This window comes from Toxotes jaculatrix, chromosome 1 (assembly GCF_017976425.1).
Source record: "Toxotes jaculatrix isolate fToxJac2 chromosome 1, fToxJac2.pri, whole genome shotgun sequence".
NCBI lineage: Eukaryota > Metazoa > Chordata > Actinopteri > Toxotidae > Toxotes > Toxotes jaculatrix.
Genome location: NC_054394.1, coordinates 16,537,186 through 16,556,487, shown reverse-complemented (window position 1 = coordinate 16,556,487; position 19,302 = coordinate 16,537,186). Strand labels below are relative to the sequence as shown.

The following is a 19,302-nucleotide window of genomic DNA, read 5'->3' as shown; positions in this document are numbered from 1 at the left end:
AATGATTCAGGATCTGTGCTGCTGGGAGACTGGGAGATGGGAATGCGCCGCACCAGTGGAGCCACTCCTGTTATACCTGACAAATCAGTTATTTTCCTCCAGTCAGGATTTTTTAAAAAGTTGAATCAAAAGCAAAAATCAGCTGGAATAGGGTTGTCTGGATTTATGATTGTGAGCAAATTATGGCACACGCTGAACAAACAGTCTGACTGAAGTAACTGACTGATGAAGCCTCAGAAAACACACACATATCAGGTACCTGAGAATGACAGCAGAACAGCAGATCACATGGAGGCGAGAGCTGCTGCTGCCCCCATGTGGACATTTGAACACAATACAGTAGCCACCAGTTCAGGCAATGAATAGCACGAGGCTTTACTATCCTTCCTAAGGAAATTGCTTTTACTGCAATCTTAATTAAACAGATTGTAAACTGAAACACAATTTACACCGCTCATTTGATGCAGCCCGTCTTCCTCTGATCACTATATACTGCACTAAAAAGTTCTTGTAAAAAACAAACATAGACAGTGGTTTGACCTTGAACCTAGAGGGCATCATCATAACATCAGGCTGATTATACAAATTACTACAAAGACAAAGCAGCTGTGCACACCTGCAGAAAAGTGTGTATTCATGTGTGTGTTCTCCTGTCTACTTTGAGTGACCTTGGGCGATTGATAGCTCTTATCTTCATATTAATTTATCTGCAGTTCTACTTGATTCCCCTGTCCTTCACTATCTAGCCCTGCTGCCTCTCGATTGCCCTTCGCTATCTCCTCATCTGTCCTTCATCCTGTCACTCCCACTCTTGTTTTCTGTCATCTTGTACAAAGTCGGTGGGACAGACGTTTTTGTCTTCGACCCATAGTAAACATGTATTTTCTCCAAACCAAACTTTTCCCTAAACTCCATGTGTTCACTTCTGTGTTGTAGGGTCTCCCCTGAGAGAGGACAGTCCAGCTGGCTCCCCATACGCTCTGTCAGCCAGCAGCCCAGAGCACTCCCTCTCCTCTCTCTCTCCACCCAGCTCCCGCCATCGAATCCACAGGGAGAGCCCTGACCTGAGGGAGCCTGATGATGACCACCATACGGTAAATGTGCCATAAGATTATGTGTACTTTTTCAGAAAATAACTATAAAAATGGCTTGGTGAGGGACAACCCAACATGACACTAGTTTCTGGTCATATTATTATTCATGACAAAGGTCAGAAACGGTGCAGCAATTTTTGTTAATTTGATTTAAGCAGTAGCTCTTTGTCTGTCTGGGCCACCTTTTTGTGAATAAAAATATATTAATTTGCCACAAGGTAAAACGGTAAAAAAAAAATTATGAAACTCATTTTCCTACAGAAACTAAAAAATATCCAGAGACCAGATTTGAGTTTGAGACCTTAAAAAAACTTTTCTTTGGCTGTAAAGTTTTCCAGACAAGACCACCAGATGTTTCTGTCTTGTGAGGCGTGAAGACATGAAACAACTACTGAGACTCAACTACTGTGAAATCAATTTATACTTACATAATGAAATTTTACTTAGTCATTCTGAGCTTGCAGTTTAATAAAAATGTCTCTGTTTTTTTTCTCTCACTGTCCCATTTTGCTGTTTATCCATCTGTCACAGATGAGCAATCACAGCTCTGACCCTGAGGAGGAAATATGAGGGAGGAAAATGAGAAGACGTAAGAGACGTGGATCAAGTGCCAAACACTGAGGAAGAGAACAACAACCACCAAGCCAACGCTCATATCAAAGGCTTCATTCCCCAGTTGGGTGTACATGTCAGATAACACACTACATGTTTAATTGTATCACAGCGGCTTGGTTTCTGTGACTGTACTTTAAAGTCAAACAAAAAGACTGACACAGGTGATTAATGCACATACACATAATTAGATCTGATTGACAGAAATTTGTTAGGTTGGCCTGGGAGAATGAGGAGGAGTGATCCTGTCTGGACAGTAATTATAAAGAACAGCTGGAAGCAGCAGTTTAATTTAACTTAAATTTAATCTATTCTTGTGTAGAACATTACAGTAGACATACAGTAGAATAGTATCTGTTCTACTGTATGAGTGGGTTTGCACAATATTGTTGTATTAATCCAAATGAGCTTACCAGTTTATCAGTTAAACAGGCAGCATATACCAGTATCAAACTACATATTACAGTGATAATTTATGTGTAGTCATGGGGGTTTGCTAGAAGAGTGAATGTATTTCTACTGCTTCAACCCCCACGCCCCACCCCCAAAAAAAGTAATGACAAAGTGATATAACATGAAACAGAAATTAAAGCATTTACTCTCTTCTCTTTAAAATAACACCTTTCTGCTTATAAAGGACCATTAATTAGATAAAGCACAAACAATGTAAAACCAGAAATATGAATTAATTATGAGCTCTTATAAACCAAGTAAACAGCTTACTTTCATATTACTGTCAGTTTCAGAATGAGGGTCAAACGGGAATATTGTGGGATTGTACTGTAAAAAAAAAAATTCCCTCTGTGGCTCTCAAACGGTTTTGACTAGTGAAAGCAAAAGAAATGTGTTTATCTCTCAAGAGGGCTTTCTGTTGACACTCAACTCAATACTTTCTCTTTATACTTTACTTCTAAGATATCAGAATTCAGCTATTCAGTAAAAAAAAAAAAAAATAGTAATCCTCGAGAGAGTGAATAATCACACTGATCATTCAGGAGAGAAAAAAAGAGCGTGATTTCTGTTTCAGTATGCTGGTTTCAGTATGTTGTTTCTCTAACTCTCTGAAAGAAATGTTATACAATTGATACTGTTATGTCACACCTCTACTTTAAATGTATTAGAGCAATGTTGCAACTCTCTTCCCCTATGTATTTGGCACTTAAAGACGTGCAGAGGCCCAGGTCAGTGTGTAATATTGTGTATTATTGTAAAACTTAAATGTAATTGTTCAGCTGTCTGATTTTAATCTTGCTTTAGGACTTCTCATATGTTTTTTTTTAAAGAACAATGTTATAATAATTCTTATGGTGTATGGTTACATGTTTTTGTTTGCAATCTTAAGATAAGCCAAGTGGAAATACTCATTGTCACAGTAGTAAAAGTATTTTCATATTGACTCTAAATGCAGTTCATGGTGGTGTGTTTTTCTGAAATACCAAGAAGGATACAGAGGAAACAACTGAATAAGAAACAAACATTTAGGTATCATGACATGTACTACACGTACCTAAAGTTAAACCACAGTTGGGACTAATCTAAAGTATGAAAAATCTACATGGTCAAAATCAAATATGTCATATAACAACTGAACTGTCCATAGGAGGATTGATAATGGTAAATATCACCGTGCTTGCTCGGACACAGATTGGACCTCTAGATCTGGTGATCACATATCGCTTTGAAGCTGACAACACCTCTTTTCCTCTGCGCTCAGATGGTTTCACCAAAGGTCAGTCTGACCCCCAGGAGTAGTACCGTGTGCACTGCTTTGAGGGCTGCTGTGTGCGATATCAGCAACACGAACCAGACTCAGACTACAGCATTTTCCACTCAGAGCACGTTGCCTGTGCAGTACTGAAGAGACTCCAAAATCTAAACCTCAGTCAGTGTTATAATCCAACAACATGGCAGCTATGTGAGTCAGGAACAGGTCAAGAAATTAATTTACCTCAGACAGTCGATAGAAAAAAAAGAAGAGAGTTCAGTATAATCTTTTCAGTCTGTCATTCTCATCAACAGCCCATCCTGCTGAGTCACTACATGGAAACAAAATCTGACACTTATTACACAAGTCTGACAAAAAAAAGACAATTCCACCTACAGCCTACACCAGCTGTCTCTCTGGAAAGCCAGCTCAGCCTGAGAGAGATAAATGAGAGAAAGGGACAGATTTAAAGAGCTGAGATGCTACACAGGGAGAAAATACCAATAACTATGAGATGGCTTTATTACTCTTAAAACAATACTCGGTGTAGTATAAAATCTGATGATGTGATTTTCTGCAGAGTTTAGATGCAGATGTTTATCTCTTATTATTGGGTCGAAAGAAGAAAGAGAACATAAAATAAAGTTTTTAAATCATTACTTAAGTAGAAAATATTTGATAAAAACAGAAACTGATACTTTCGTATGTTGAGAATGCACACATAGTGAGGTGCAGACAAATGTGAGCTTCAGTTCCCGTCCATTAAAATTAAAATGTGTTGCACAACTCCTCTCCTCTCTCTTTTCTTTTTTTTTGCTGTTGAAGGCAAATGGAAGTGCAATGGCTTTTAATTTTGAAAGACAAACTGTCAAATCACAATCACTATCTAAATATGGGAGATTCATGTTTCTTGATTGGGACATTACCATACTCTGGTCATTTTCTGCCACACTCAGGTTTTTAGAATTTTACCATACAACATAGTAATCAGTGATGGCCATTAAACTACTTGAAGCACATTGCTGTCTTGGGATAAAATGCCACACAGTACATTTCTGTCAGTGAATTAATTTGTATAACTCATGTTGTAGGTTGGGTATTGAGGGCTCATTAACCCTGCAGTCAAATATACTAATGTCAGAAAATTAAAAAAAAAGAAAAAAAAAAAGAAAGACTTGTTCCCTTTAAAACCATCGCCTGTGCGTGAGCCTCGGTTTTAGAGCAGTCCACTGAGATCATCCATTTCCACTGAGTTCAAAGTGCTGAAAGCAAAGTGTGACAAAAGGAACTCTTGCACAACTGGTCCTCTGTTGACAAAAAGATAAGAACATGTCCACTGAATGTCATACTGAATAGGGCAGTGTGCAAAACTCCATGAGGGTAATGTGACAAAATTCTGATGCTGTTAAATAAACCGTGAAATTACGGTTTTCAGTTAAAACTGCTGACCCAGTTTGCATTTTATTCATCAGTGCATATGAGTGCGTACAGGCTGCAGCAACTAAAGGGTCATATTTTGCCTGAAAATAAGGTAAGCATAAAGCTTGTCATAAATATATAATTCAGTAGAAGATTTTTGATTAAACAAGCTAAAGGTAAAGCGATATAATGTTTAATATGTTGCACTGTACTTATTATGTAGCAGCTACATGAACTCTATGGCAAAGGAGACATTTCGTGAGAGGTAGTAGAGGAGAAGGGGTAAACAGCTCGGTCTCTGAAGTAACAAATCATTTGATTTTAAAATTGTTAAAATTTGGAGACATAACTGTAAAATCCTACGTCCAGTGTTTCTATTTACCATTTTACAGTCAAGAGTCATTAATAGTAAACATGACTACATTGCACTATTGCTATTAAAGGTATTTCAGTATCCTTTTATTCAGCTGTCAAGAGGATTTATGTGTAATAAATCACCACTTGCATGTTCAATTTGCTTTTTTCCAGTATTGCAATTCTCAATAGATGACAGACAAAACTACAAATCTGAATGACAAACAAACCAGCATTATTGTTTGTGATGTTCTGACGCAGGATTTCACTGGTCCTTATTTAACTAACTTTTCATTACTGATAAAGGAAGCAGAAAGCACAATACTAAAATTCACTTACTGTGTACATCAATACACTCCTATTAACTTAAGTCTTTCTTGGTGACTGTCTGAAAACTTTGACAGAGATATCCTATGTAGATCTAAGATGGGATGTTTAAGTGTTTATCTTGTCAAATCGGAATAAACTGCCTAAGATAACTACAAATCATGTGAACTCAGTGTTGGTTCATATTTAAGCTCTTCCATGTAACATCTTACTTCTTTGTTGTGTAGAACACAGCAATGGCAGGCTCACCTAGTCCTCTGACCACCCATGTGCTGAACACTGGAATGGGCGTCCCTGGATCAAACATGGCCCTCAGCCTCTATCAACAAGACCCCTCCACAAGTGCCTGGAAACTGATAACCACTGGGTAATTATAGAGTATCTCTAACATTACTCTTGCAAAATTCATATGTTGTTGTTCACAGATCTTCAAACTTATGTTGTCTCAACAGGACCACTAATGATGATGGCCGTTGCCCAGGACTCATCACAAAACAACAGTTTACATCTGGTGTGTACAAAATGCATTTTGAGACAGCTAAGTACTGGGAAAGTATGGGAGAGACCTGCTTTTATCCCTATGTTGAGGTGAGGAAAAGCTTTTGTGTTGACATCTTAACATCCTCAGCTGCCACAGTCAGTTGTGTCGCTGCTTTATTTGCTTGTTGTGTTAACATATTTCTTTAACTAGTTAATTTGTATCTTCATTTAACCTGTCCTGTGCATATGATACTAATCAATCATATTGACCTTCTTGACAATCAGTCTTACATGCAATTGTTGACCATCTTTGTTTTCCTGCAGATTGTCTTCACTATAAATGACCCTGGCCAAAAGTACCACGTCCCTCTGCTCCTGAGTCGTTTCTCTTACAGCACATACAGAGGGAGCTAGAGATCAAATGTGATGAAATCCTGAGGCTACCTCCATCTATCAGCTGTCTCATATACCAGAAGCAGAGGCAGCTCCACCAGACACATTCATCTCAGCACCAGCAGAACTGTCATACATATGGTTCAGATAAAATACTCCATTTCAGTGATTAATCCATTTGAATAATTTTGTTGCATTCAATCCAACTTTTTTGCAATTAAATAAACCATATTAAACAAACATGCATGTGAATCCATCTGCTTAGATATTTCTAAACAAATATTACTGACTAAAACAGGCCTTTTGTATAAACACCATTAAATTCCATCACATGTACTCTGTCCTCATAAAGAAACTTCATAACCATGACAGTACACATGGCTTCTTAGGGTGTCTCCATTCCCAACATGATTACTTTTTGGTCATAATGTGGAATAAATCTCTTTATAATGTGCGAGATTACTGATTACATAATGAACATTTACTTTATATGTTTTAACAAATTCATAGCTCTGCTGTCCCGTATGAGTCCACTCCTAACTTCCTTTTCTTTTTATGATCCTGACTCTGTGCTCGATTGCTTAACCTGTGTGTTGGATCAGCTTTATCCATGTTGATTACACTCCCCTGAACTAGGCAGGGCCTTGCCGCTGATGGTAGTTTAGGTTGGATTTTAGTACGGTATTTCATCCTTTTTCAGTCTTTTGGATATATATTTCTGCTGTAAACCATGGCAGACGACGAATTAGAGGCAATTAGGCGGCAAAGAATGGCGGAACTACAGGCAAAGCGCGGGGTAAGGCAAAACATGAGCTGGGGAGCGTGTTTGCGCCCACCTTAAAAGGAGATGCTGAGTTGAGTGTGCTGCTAGCTAGTATAGCTAAGCCAGTAACCACAACTCACCTAGTTTAGATGTCGCGCAGAGAACATAAACAACTCACTTCAAAGAGCCGTGCTCAATGTACATAATCTGTATTAAACTCTGCACTGATAAACCACAGTAATATCTAGCATCATCTCACTGCTAGCTTTGTATCGACTAAGTGATGCAGCCCTCTAATAATGACAGTGTAATCAGAGCTAAACTGAACAACGAGTTATGAAGGTTGAGCTAATTTAGAGAAATTTAGGTAGACAATAAATTGACTGGTTTGGTCATGGTGGAATATTTTCTTATATTATCTAGTTTTCTGGTAATTGAGAAGGCCGGACAGTTATGAACTCAAATGCTATTTAATAAACTAAAAGTGAACTTAAGCAAGTACATAAAGTTAAAAAAAGGGAAATGGAACTGCTTTGTGTAAGGCAGTAGTACATATATATTCACACTATAACAAAAACATGATATAGTGGCATCTTTTATGAATAAAATGTGAAAACATTGCTGTCCTGAGGCAGATTTCAATCAGTGTTTCATCTAACTGAACACACAATGTGTTACATCACTGGGCCTCAGTCTTACACACAATGTTCAGCACAGCCTGATTAATGAATTAGCCAAGCCAATATTTCAGCAGTTAGTAGCTTATCACAGATATATTGCTTAGGGCTCCTGATCCATTCCTTTTCCGAACTTTCAGTTTTTGGTCCAAACTGGACATATTCTCAGATTTAAATTCAGAATTGGCTTCAGTATTATAAAGAAGTTTTCTGATAATTTGCCAGATTCCTTTGAAAAACAAAGATTGGGTTGTTGACAACATTTTAATGTATTTTTAAAAATACAACATATTAGAATATGGAATGAAAAATTAAGACAAGCCCTGGACGTATTTCCATTGTTGTCCCTGGTGTTTTTACAGACCACCAACTTTAATCAACATTGAGACAGTCGGTATCTGACTTAAGACATATTAGAAAATAGGAGGCAAAAACCTGAAAGTTAAATAATATGTATAATTTCTTAACTTTTTTCAGGAAGCAGACAAAGTAGAAGGTATACTGTATAAAGGCAGAATTTGTGGGACCTTGTTCAAGTTTCAAACATAAATGTATCAAAAGGTAAAACAGAAAAACAATACATTATGTTATTCATCAAGATTAAGATATGGCTAATGTATCTATATAGACATTAAGATTGGGCAACTTATTTTGACAGTTATTAAGCTAGTTTGTGAGGCCATTGCCAAAGTTGAGGGAAGATTGGCTGGAGTAAAATCCTTATCTTCATTAAGTTATACTTCCTCCAACCTACATGTGATGATGCTGTCTCACATATTCTTTCAGGATGCTTCAAATAATCAGCAAGGAGAGGAGGCCAAACAGAGGTATGATGTGTAACTCCTTTCAATTCAAATAAGTATAATGATTAATATTTACTTATATACACTACTTTTACTTCTCTACCATTCTGTACAGTTCTTTATTACTCAAATGAATAGCCTTTAAATTGAACAGCATTTGTTTACTGAATTATCTACAAACTATAGTGATGTGATAAATGTCACAGGGTCACAATATATTTGAAAAGCAATTAGAACTAAATAATGTAAAACCTGCCCATGTAGCTGTGGGACCAAGCTGGTGCTCTGGTGGCTTGTTTCATAATTGTATTGTATTCCTTTTTCTTTTCACTGATATCAGTCTCAGATCCAGACAGCTGATATGGGAATATTATTACTTTTTATTCACAGAGAAACAGACATGAGGAACTCTATATTGGCTCAAGTTCTAGACCAGTCTGCCCGTGCCAGATGTAAGTGTGCTCTCAGATTTATCTTGTAGCTTGTAGAAATTTCCCTTTGAAAATGAATCATGTTCACTTATTTTCTTTTTTTCAGTGAGCAATCTTGCTTTGGTGAAGCCAGAGAAGGCCAATGCAGTGGAAAACTATCTCATTCAAATGGCTCGTATGGGGAATTTAGGTGGAAAGGTAAGAAAATAACCTCTGATGCTTGAAGCAGTGTATGTGTGGCTGTATGTTGATATTCTTACACATGGCAGCAGTGCAGTAAACAGATTGTCTCTTTTGTCAGATTTCGGAGGCAGGCTTGATCGAGATCCTGGAAAAAGTCAGTCAGCAAACAGAGAAAAAGATGACCGTCAAAGTAAGTTACACTGAAATGTTGCATATGTTTGATTCATTTTTAGTCTCTTGTCCTAACATTTTTTTATCCTCTGCCAGTTCAACAGACAGAGGGTGATGGACTCAGATGATGAGGATGATTATTAACTTTAAACTGAAGCCCTGGAATGAGCCAATAAATCGAGAGAGGATATGCTTTGTAGGGATTCTGACAGCACCTTTTACAAGCATATTCCTGTTAACCGAATTCTGGGATGCCACACTAGCGTCTGTGTGTCTCTGGAAACTACATACCAAGAGGGAAAAACAAGGATGTGAGGTTGACATCGTGACATAAGTGGTGTGGGGTAGAATGCACATACTGTCAAATAAGGTGTTCTTTTTTGGTCTCTTTTCAATCAAGTTGCTACAGAGTTGCTACGCTTGTGTTGCACCCCTGATAACTCATGGCACTGTGTTACTCCTCTTGTCCCTCTCAGTAGTTATTCTTTTTCTTTTTATTTTATCATGGTTGACTTCTGTTCTTCAAGAGGCTAGACAAAATGCAAAACATACTGCTGTTGATGCATTTTATCTAGTGATTACAATACATTGTTCTCTATTCAGGGCCAATGTCCCATTAGCCCTGGTTGTTGCACTTGGATATTTTCTTTTTGCTGACATGTATCTTAAAGGTTTACATAAAAATAAAAAAAGCCTAAAAAGCCTTAAATCCACATGCTTGTTTTTCTAGTGATCGATTTCTAAAATGATCAGTAATAACCCAACCCTTTTGCAAAGGTTTCCATTTTGGGGTTTTACACAAACTGTCTTCCACTGAGCTGAACAGAGAAACTCTGTATCCTCACCATCACAGAAAAGGTTAACTTAATGTTTCTGTATGGATGAGTTACTATTTTTTATTTTTACTGAATCAACCATTTCAATTTTTGGTTTTCATTCTCAGAAACAAGGGTTAACAGGTTTCAAAATGTATCTGACTACTTTTAAAATAAAAAGCATGAAGGGGAAATGTGACTTTATTTTTTATGTGTAAGAAATACTTTGTGAAATCCTTTTACGCTAGAACTAATATGCAAGTGTTGTTTACATGATCATCATATAGTAATGAGTCACAGTTGAATAACTAAAGGAAGTACTTTTGTAACTTGTACTGATGTGAATTAGCTGCAGTTAGCATCCATTTAACAAACACTACAATTTAGTAATACTAATTAACTTATATATATATTCTAAACTTTATCATCACTTGGTGCTATTTTGTTCCTTTATTACCATGCTGAAAATGAGAAACATCTGTGTCCGAAAAAGAGTAACTAGATGGCGAAAAAGTTACTGTATCATCTGTTGTAGAGCTTTTCAGATTCTTTAAGTAAAAACGTGTGCATTAGAAATTAAGGTCTTGTATTTAAAATATAATTACATAAAGGTACGTAAACCTATCATCATCATGCACGTGAAGTATCAAAAGTAGAAGAAGAAAAGTAGAAGTACTCATTATGTGGACAGAATTGCTCCACTGCTCCACAACAATTGAATTATTAGTCCTGATACATTAATATGGACATGGTGGATCACATTTTTGTAATAATTTTGATAGTTTGTGCAGTAATACATGTTAAGTGAGGTTATCACAGTGTATGTACAGTATGTAACTAGTATAGTTGCCAAATGAATGTAATGGTAGAAGTAGTATAAAATAGAAATACTCAAGGATAATAACCTCAAAACTGTTCTTTAGACTGAGGATGAGCCATGAGCCACACACTGTGGGACGGTCTCTGTCCTTGCTCCATTTTCGCACGACCGTGGTCAGATGATTCCTCATTGGCTATTTCTACTGTTTCGTCAAAACGGCTCGTCTCTGATTGGCGCCCACGCTAGCCACATGATCCAGACAAGCCAATGAGGAGAAACCTCTCAAAACGCTACAGCAAGGTTCAGTAAGGGTTAGCGACAGTGAAGCTGCTAAACACAAGAGGAGTTGTGAATCGTGCATTTAAGACTACTGAGAGACATTTTTATAACTACAGACATCGGTTTACACGAACAGCTATGCCCGAGGATAGTATGGACAAACCAAACATAGTTACATGCACCGCTCCTGTGAATATAGCTGTCATCAAATACTGTAAGTATGTTTAGCCATGCGTAGCAGGTTTGTATCTTTAGGACGAAAAGCAAAATAAACCCTGTCTAAACGACCATACATCTGTTTCTTGAATGGTGACTTGTGTATCTTACTGTGTACAGTACTGTGGTGTGAACATGTTCATGTCTCATTTGTCAACTGTGGATGAAACTTACATTTTAGGGGGGAAGAGAGATGAAGAATTAATCCTACCCATTAACTCATCCTTGAGTGTCACATTGCATCAAGACCAGGTATATAAGTAAACAACATTTTCCGACTATTAATCGTGTGTATGTTGTGTGTGTGTGTGTGTGAGAGAGAGAGAGTAGGAAACAGCTTTCTAGATGTGCAGTGGACCATAGTGTCAACATCTGAATGACAAGGTTGCTGTAAAAGGTTTATTTAGAAAATGGAACCAAAGCATTGAAATATGGCATAAATGCATGTTTCTGATTATAGAAAAAAATTACCTTTGCTTTGAATTGTGCCTGGATGATGGGTGACATAAATGTCGCAGATATCTTGAGGCTAAAGTTTTAAAATCTGGCATTGTATTAGTGTTAACGTAGTTAACAGGTTGTTACAGCTTTGCTTTGTCTTACTTCTTCTGTTTAGCTGAAAACAACCACAACAGTTGCAACAAGCAAATCATTTAAGAAGGATCGAATATGGCTCAATGGCAAAGAGGAGGACATAACCCATCCAAGACTACAGTCCTGTCTCAGAGAGAGTGAGTCCTGTCTGTTTTTTTCTCCTCTTGAAAAACACAGAAAGGACAAGTTGAGAAAGTGCAGGCTATTATGTCATTTTTCTATGTTCTGTATTTAGTTCGACGATTAGCACGGAAGAGGCGTAATGATGAAGACCTTGGATTTGAATCAACCAGTTTGTCTCACAAAGTCCACATCTGCTCAGTCAACAACTTCCCCACTGCTGCTGGACTTGCCTCCTCTGCTGCTGGATTCGCTTGTCTTGGTGAGAGTGTAAGCTATTTTTTAATGCAGTAATGACACAAGACTACCCGTTATATTGAAATCCCAGCAGCTATGCTTCAACACTCATTAAAAAAGTTCAAGCTATATTATTCTATGTTAACCCATTCTCCACTATGAATAGTAGCACAATCTAGGTGGAGAATTTTTGTTTTACAAAATACAAAATAATAAAATTGACTTTCTCATATTTTATACGTCTCCTCTTTAATCCAGGCTCTTCTGTTCTTACTCCCTCTGTTGTCCCTGTGTTGCAGTGTACACTCTGGCTCGGGTGTTTGGCGTAGAAGGAGAGTTGTCAGGGATTGCTCGGCAAGGGTCAGGCAGTGCATGCAGGAGTATGTATGGCGGGTTTGTGCAGTGGATCATGGGAAAAAGAGACGATGGCAAGGACAGTCTAGCCCAGCAGATGGCGCCAGAGACTCATTGGCCCGAACTCAGAATCCTTGTGCTTGTGGTAGGTCTGATTGTGTTTGTGTGAGAGTAAGACTATAAAATGACAATGAAGGCATGAATGTGAGTCAGTAATGTGTAGGCACATTTGTGCTCTATTGTGAAAGTCACATGCTCGTTATATTTACTTCTATAAATGACAGTTCCTTGTGTAACACGTAGAGTAAGTGTGTTGACGTGAGCACCAGATGCACACTATTGAGAATAGTAAAAAAGTGTAATTTGATGTGCTTTTTCACAGGCCAGTGCTGAGCGGAAGCCAGTAGGCAGCACCTCTGGGATGCAAACCAGTGTACAAACAAGCTGTCTCTTGAAGGTAATTTCTTCACCCTGCAACATGCATTATTCAATCTACTAACATGACTGTCAGTACTGGTTAGGAGTTGAGATTACTGGTATGCTGGTATATACTTCAAAAAAACCAAACTGTCTGTGTTCATTGTTTCTCTGTGTATGTAGCACCGGGCTGAGTCTGTTGTCCCAGGCCGGATGATGGAGATGATTGAAGCGGTGCAGAGAAAGGACTTCACAGCATTTGCTGAACTAACCATGAAGGATAGTAACCAGTTCCATGCCACCTGCCTTGACACATACCCTCCTATCTTCTACCTGAATAGGGTGTCTCAACAGGTCATCAACTTGGTGCATCAGTATAACAGGCACTATGGGGAGACAAGGGTGAGAAACTTGTTCCTGAGAAAGCGCAGAAAATAACTGTGTACTAGTCCTCGTGGTATACTGTTTCAGTCCAGTGTTCCATTAATCCAGTCGCACAGCTGTCTGTTTGCCTTTCTCAAAAATACTTGTAACTGCATTTGCACGCAATGATAATGCAACTCCAGCAATAAAGGAATTAAAATCAAATTATTGTTATTTTCCAATGGATTAAGGTAGTGTCAGTTCTCTGCAAAATGACATACAGTAAAAGTATAGAAACATGGCTGCTTTGAAAGGTGGGAAAAAGTTAAAAATGTGAAGCGTCTTGGAAAATGTTTGGTGGTCATATCAGTTATACAGTACATTATTTGAAGTTAATGGTGCTAAAACATGCAAACTACAAACGTTTGTATGTGGTGTTGTCTGTGTTTTATAATAATGTATTTCATACAGTATGTATTAACTGCAGCCTCCTTACTATTGTGTCACTGTCACTGAGTGTGAGACGGTTTTACACAGCTGCGTTTCAGAGATGGCGTAATGAAGATGTGAAACTTGTGGGGTGGTTTTCAAACTGGGGAACAGAAAAACCCTCTTCATCTGATAATCACCGTCTGTGTGTTTAATTGTAGGTGGCCTACACTTTTGATGCAGGGCCCAATGCTGTGATCTTCACTCTACAGCAGCATGTTCCAGAGTTTGTCCAGGTGGTTCAACATTTTTTCCCCCCAGATGTCAACGGAGGACAGTGAGTTGGAAGTTACCGTACTTACTTAGCTTTACTGCATAGTCCTATGCAAAGTAATTTTATCCAAGTATATATGTGACTGTGTTGTATGCAGGTGTATAACGTGTGTTTTCTTTCAGTCCCTTTGAAAAGTGGCACTGAGTGTTTCTTCCTTCTCTTCAGGTTTATTAAGGGTCTTCCAGTTAACAGTGCTTCTGTTCCTGAGGACCTGGAGCAGGCTATTGGTCTAGAGCCCATGCCAAAGGGAATAAGCTACATTATTAGTACCAAGGTACACACATACACAAGTTTAGATTTGTGTCTACATTTCCTTTTTAACATGCCTTTGCGTAACATTGTGTTGCTCTACTTCGGCTGAATATTGTAGCACATATTGTGATATACAGTAGTTCCTCTGCTTTACTGATGCAAGAGAGTTAATCCAGTCCTTGACCTTTGAATATTCTGTTTTACAGTACTCTTTATTTAGGTTTAGATGTCATTACAGCTACAAACTTAAATCAGAAGCATTTTAGATGTTAACACACAGGTCCTTATAGAGGCTGAGTCTGCTTTTTGGTATAAGTCCGTGATATAATCTGTTTTTGGTTGGACCAGGCTGGACCAGGGCCTTGTGTTGTGGAGGATCCTACTCAACATCTCCTTGGATCTGATGGTTTGCCTAAGAAAACTGAATGACGCCCCGCATCCCAGAAGAAACAAAGTGTCACAGAGCAATAATGAAACCCATTCAGCAGAGATCAAATTTGTATTTAACATAAAGGAAATAGGGTTTTACAAATCACAGCAACACCATGTGCCATTTACTATTATGGGTGCTAAAATTTCTTCTGACTGGACTGATGTGTCTCATTCTTCACATCACACTCTATTCTTCTGTGTTTTTGCCTATTTATCTGCATTTCTCAGTATCTGGAGGCAGTTATTCTTCAACAGTTGACTTCTGTTAATAAAGGGTTTTCTCATACACTTGATCATGTGCTGGTAGATATAAGGTATCAACACTGCCAGTGTGCATTTGAGCAATAGACTGAAGCATAAAACCATTTCACCATCTCGATATGTTTAAGGAGCTTATGTGACATTAAATGGCCACTTTAATAGTTATTTTTAATTTTCATCATGTGAAAACGTACAGTTCCAACTTTAGTGGTTTTTATCTTATTTCTGTAAAACTGAATAAAGTCTATTTTAGTCATTACAAATGAAGTTGTTTCTTGTTTTTTGGGTCATTGAAAAGTGAGATGACATTTTCTTTAGTGTATCGTTTATTCAGGGACAGGGTAGAAGAGAATAAAACATGAAAATTATACGTTATACTCAATTTGCCCTTCATTGCTAACTTATAGCATATTAAATAGTTTATGAGCTCGGTGAGTTGCTTTGAAAAACACCTAATTAGCCAAATGTATGAAAAAGAAAAGTCACTCATTCACCTGTGGACAAATCGGGCATCTTTGAAAGGGTTTAGACTTCCAGCCAGACTTACAAAAGACGTTCACTGCCCGTTTGATTATTAGTTTACCTGTCTGGTCAGTTCGACATTTTTCGGGAAATGCCGACCGAAGCGGCGGGGCTGGCCAACTTTAAGCCCTGCCTCCCAGCCCCGCACATCTGCACACCTCCATCTCGAAAAAAACATTTCCTTGTAGAGACAATAAAGTTGAGAGTTGCTCTCTGGTGAGTTTCAGTCGTCTGCACAAGGGCAGGTTCAGTGGACGCAATGGGGAAAATAGAGTGGGCGATGTGGGCCAATGAGCAGGCTCTGGCTTCGGGACTCAGTGAGTATAAAACTTTGTTTAAAGATGAACAAAAAAAGTGGGTATTTGTTGTATTATAGAAATAAATGTTCAAGTGACTCAAAAGAGCAGTTTAATGCAAAAAGAATATTTTCATAGGAAATTATGTTTTTTAGTTTGCTTACAGAGTAAATGTCATTTGATTTTACGACAGCATTGTAACGTGAAATAATTCCAATCATCTGTAAATTCAGTTCTGTTTTAATCAGAAACTCTAAGGCAAGTCAGTGCACAGTTTAACATGGGCTTCTCTCTTAGTGCAGAGTCACAAAAGGTGTTTTACTTTGTTTTTTATTTTAATCTTACCTTCCTGTTTCCTTCTTTCAGTTCTCCTCACTGGAGGCATTGTGGGGGTGGCTGGGCAGTTCAGGGGCTGGCAGTTTGCTGCTTATTCAGTGTATCCTTTATACTCTGCAAAAAACAGAACAATGGAGTTTAATCTAAACAAGAGACTCGTTTAAGTAGTCTTTCTGTGAAAATGTTCACTTTCCATTTTCTAGACTTCTTCAAAAATCTGCTATAATCAGTGTGAGATTTCAGTACTAAAACTGAAGTCTGTGCAGATTAAAATTGCTGTTGTATACTTTGTTGCTTTTATTTAGCCTTTTAGTACAATACCAAGCTGTGTAAGAATTCATAAATCACAAGCCTAAAAGTCAAGATGTGATTTAGGGGACTAAAATGTAGGGGAGAAAGTAAATTAAAGCCATTCTGAAGTATTTTAGTGTTGCTTGCTACGTGGTGTTTATGGCTTCTACGGAAGATGAAATATTTTCTGTAGGTGTAACTAAAAGCATTTACATATATGATACATTACACAGTAGACTGAGCACAATGGTGTGCCAAGTTATCATCTAAACCTGCCTTATATTCTACTGTATTATGGCTTGAACCAATATATGGTAAGTGTCAAAGCGTCTGCTCCACTTAGATACAAGAATCATTATATTTTTTACATTGGTGAGAACACAACATGGCAGAGGTAGTTTTTCCCTGCTTGAATTCTTCCCATATTCTACATTCTCCTTTATCTCAGAAACAATCAGTCCATTCATCCACTCTTCCTCACCTGCTGAACCTCTTCTTTGCCACAAATGTTTATTTAAATGCATTTGATGTCCTTTCAGAGTTTTTATGTGACTTAGTGAGCCATGTAAGAGAAAACAGCCTTGACAGATAATTAGTGCTGCTGGAGTGTTTGTGTGTCTTCTTGAGTATCCCAGAAGCAAGAGGTCTAAGGGCACAAGTGTGGAGAGAACGTAAGTGATATTTTATAATTTAACGTTTCTGCAACATCTGGGCTGTAGTTTAATTGACACGCTCTGTGATGACTGACAACAATGCTTATTTCTCACTAATGTGTCTTGTTTTCCCTCAGGGGCCAATACTGCTTCACTGTGTGTGTAAAAGCCTTTGGGCCATTGACAAGGAACTACTATGTCAGGGCATTTTTACATGCTGCGTGAGTTCACAATATCAGCCACTTTCCCTTGCTGAACAGCATTCCTCTCAGTGGTAGTCTTTTGTTGGTCTGTCCAGCAAAAGACTAAAAACTTGTCATTGTGGTTTTTCTGTTCTCAAAATCTCTCTTTGTCTTTTGGGCTTTCTTAGGCTATGTGTACCCGGAGGTTTTATGCTTGCCACTGTGCTCGGTTGTGTCTGTCTTGGTATTGCCAGCCTCATCTACCTTGCAGTAAGTTGTTAGCTTTTACCATAGTATTCTATTATTCTCCAGTCTAGCAGGTTGAATATTGTCAGTTTTGATAAAGATGAGGAAGGACGCAGTTAGTAGAAGGAAACAAGGAAATGGTAACAAGGAAGAGCTTGTTTCATTACAGGCACCTCTGTTGAGACATGGCCCTGCTGTTGTGAAAGCTGACAGTCAGGGGTGTGACTGAATTCTTTAACAGTTCTAAATGTGGTAACTTTATGAAGCTTTCCAGGAAGCACAGTTTATCTAATAATCATAATTAAACATAAAACGGTGAGTGCACAGGATAAGGGCCAACATCCCACTCAGCATCCTGTTGTTGCTGTTGGAATTTGTTGTAATCATGCTTACCTTTATCTTACAGTATCCAGTCATCACTGACTTGTATTCCTTATCATCTTCTTGTTTTATAGGCAGCTATCCGTGGTGAACACTGGGAGCCCATTTTACCAAGGAAGGAGGTCCGAAAACCAGCAGAAAGCATGAAGAATCCTCCTCAGAACCCACCTCCAAGACCTCCTCCAGAGATGCGCAGGAAACGGGTAGAAGACCTGGAGGGAGCAGCCTATGACAACCCCATCTCTGTTACTGCCAACGAGTAACCATTCTGGTGCCCTATCCTTTTACAATGTCTTCCTGAAATTATCATACAGTTAAACCCATCAAAACCAGTCACAGTGTGACGTCAGCAGGTCCTGTGATTCTGGACAAATGCCTTTATACCTCAACCTGCAGAGAAATGTCTTGAAAACAGAGAAAAACATTTCCCAGCAAGAACTGAGAATTCAAAGAAGGATGGGTAAAGTGAACATCATATTTTACTTCTGAACAAAAAACATGCCACAGGAGATAAATGTAAATGCTATAGCTGGTAAGTGGCAACCACATATAAATATTGTCAAGTCAAACAACTGTACATTGTATTTTTACTGCTGTCATAAAAGTCTAAACCAAAACCTATTTTCTCCTCCAACTACCATTCATTTTGAGATCTGTTGTGTCCACTGTATTGAGTTGTCAAGCACAGATCTCACACCACCCATAACAATATTACATACTGTATAAAGTATATTACACTGTATTCTTAACTCTTGTGTATTTGTGTGTTTTTTACATCAACAAATCATAATACTGTAGGACTACAGTGTACTCTTTGCTAGTATTAAATTGACAAATTATCTTTTGGCAGTGCCATGTATTACATTACTGTACTCTGTACTTTTTATCTCTTGTAAATAAATCCATTGTGCCCACTGAATCATATCAGCCCTTTCATGTATCTTACTTTTCAAGTTTCCTTTGAAAAATTATTTTAAGTAATGACATTTGTAACTTCCCCCTTTCGCAAACACACTGAATTTCAATACACTAGAATTTCCCTTTTGTCATCTCGTTTATT

The 19,302-nt window shown here is 38.0% G+C and overlaps 5 protein-coding genes across 5 annotated transcripts in view; all 5 read left to right on the top strand.

Annotated features, from left to right (window-relative positions):
- si:dkey-234i14.2 (heterogeneous nuclear ribonucleoprotein C) overlaps window positions 1-2,733 on the top strand; it is a 34,490-nt gene extending 31,757 nt beyond the window's left edge. The window contains exons 6-7 of the mRNA XM_041039200.1: window positions 937-1,094; window positions 1,626-2,733. Coding sequence (XP_040895134.1) covers window positions 937-1,094; window positions 1,626-1,664 — 197 coding nt within the window. The 3' untranslated portion in view covers window positions 1,665-2,733. The remainder of the gene's footprint in view (window positions 1-936; window positions 1,095-1,625) is intronic.
- A 1,975-nt stretch (window positions 2,734-4,708) lies between these two features.
- LOC121182561 (5-hydroxyisourate hydrolase-like) lies at window positions 4,709-6,677 on the top strand. Its single transcript, XM_041039146.1, has 5 exons — window positions 4,709-4,791; window positions 4,884-4,942; window positions 5,739-5,878; window positions 5,964-6,099; window positions 6,316-6,677. Exons 2-5 carry the CDS (start codon window positions 4,889-4,891, stop codon window positions 6,403-6,405), a joined length of 420 nt encoding a protein of 139 aa, XP_040895080.1. The 5' UTR covers window positions 4,709-4,791; window positions 4,884-4,888; the 3' UTR covers window positions 6,406-6,677.
- Window positions 6,678-7,012: 335 nt separating this feature from the next.
- pdcd5 (programmed cell death 5) lies at window positions 7,013-10,426 on the top strand. Its single transcript, XM_041044657.1, has 6 exons — window positions 7,013-7,180; window positions 8,611-8,651; window positions 9,018-9,079; window positions 9,165-9,256; window positions 9,360-9,431; window positions 9,509-10,426. Exons 1-6 carry the CDS (start codon window positions 7,115-7,117, stop codon window positions 9,554-9,556), a joined length of 381 nt encoding a protein of 126 aa, XP_040900591.1. The 5' UTR covers window positions 7,013-7,114; the 3' UTR covers window positions 9,557-10,426.
- A 923-nt stretch (window positions 10,427-11,349) lies between these two features.
- Window positions 11,350-15,592, top strand: mvda (mevalonate (diphospho) decarboxylase a). Its single transcript, XM_041036935.1, has 10 exons — window positions 11,350-11,540; window positions 11,724-11,794; window positions 12,159-12,273; window positions 12,372-12,518; window positions 12,793-12,992; window positions 13,230-13,304; window positions 13,448-13,666; window positions 14,278-14,393; window positions 14,556-14,664; window positions 14,991-15,592. Exons 1-10 carry the CDS (start codon window positions 11,465-11,467, stop codon window positions 15,069-15,071), a joined length of 1,209 nt encoding a protein of 402 aa, XP_040892869.1. The 5' UTR covers window positions 11,350-11,464; the 3' UTR covers window positions 15,072-15,592.
- A 443-nt stretch (window positions 15,593-16,035) lies between these two features.
- On the top strand, window positions 16,036-19,161 carry LOC121185669 (cytochrome b-245 light chain). The gene is made up of 6 exons (XM_041043979.1): window positions 16,036-16,174; window positions 16,520-16,589; window positions 17,377-17,451; window positions 17,571-17,654; window positions 17,804-17,885; window positions 18,317-19,161. Exons 1-6 carry the CDS (start codon window positions 16,117-16,119, stop codon window positions 18,503-18,505), a joined length of 558 nt encoding a protein of 185 aa, XP_040899913.1. The 5' UTR covers window positions 16,036-16,116; the 3' UTR covers window positions 18,506-19,161.
- The last annotated feature ends 141 nt before the right edge of the window (window positions 19,162-19,302 follow it).

Bases quoted from the DNA above. Each gene is read 5' to 3' on its own strand.
- LOC121185669 (XM_041043979.1), top strand. From the start codon at position 16,117: ATGGGGAAAATAGAGTGGGCGATGTGGGCCAATGAGCAGGCTCTGGCT. The intron at 16,175-16,519 runs GTGAGTATAAAA...TCCTTCTTTCAG, and splicing joins GGCTCTGGCTTCGGGACTCA to TTCTCCTCACTGGAGGCATT. The intron at 16,590-17,376 runs GTATCCTTTATA...ACAGATAATTAG, and splicing joins CAGTTTGCTGCTTATTCAGT to TGCTGCTGGAGTGTTTGTGT.
- LOC121182561 (XM_041039146.1), top strand. From the start codon at position 4,889: ATGAGTGCGTACAGGCTGCAGCAACTAAAGGGTCATATTTTGCCTGAA. The intron at 4,943-5,738 runs GTAAGCATAAAG...TTTGTTGTGTAG, and splicing joins ATATTTTGCCTGAAAATAAG to AACACAGCAATGGCAGGCTC. The intron at 5,879-5,963 runs GTAATTATAGAG...TTGTCTCAACAG, and splicing joins TGGAAACTGATAACCACTGG to GACCACTAATGATGATGGCC.
- mvda (XM_041036935.1), top strand. From the start codon at position 11,465: ATGCCCGAGGATAGTATGGACAAACCAAACATAGTTACATGCACCGCT. The intron at 12,519-12,792 runs GTGAGAGTGTAA...CCTGTGTTGCAG, and splicing joins TGCTGGATTCGCTTGTCTTG to TGTACACTCTGGCTCGGGTG. The intron at 13,667-14,277 runs GTGAGAAACTTG...GTTTAATTGTAG, and splicing joins GGCACTATGGGGAGACAAGG to GTGGCCTACACTTTTGATGC.
- pdcd5 (XM_041044657.1), top strand. From the start codon at position 7,115: ATGGCAGACGACGAATTAGAGGCAATTAGGCGGCAAAGAATGGCGGAA. The intron at 8,652-9,017 runs GTATGATGTGTA...TTTTATTCACAG, and splicing joins GGAGAGGAGGCCAAACAGAG to AGAAACAGACATGAGGAACT. The intron at 9,432-9,508 runs GTAAGTTACACT...ATCCTCTGCCAG, and splicing joins AGAAAAAGATGACCGTCAAA to TTCAACAGACAGAGGGTGAT.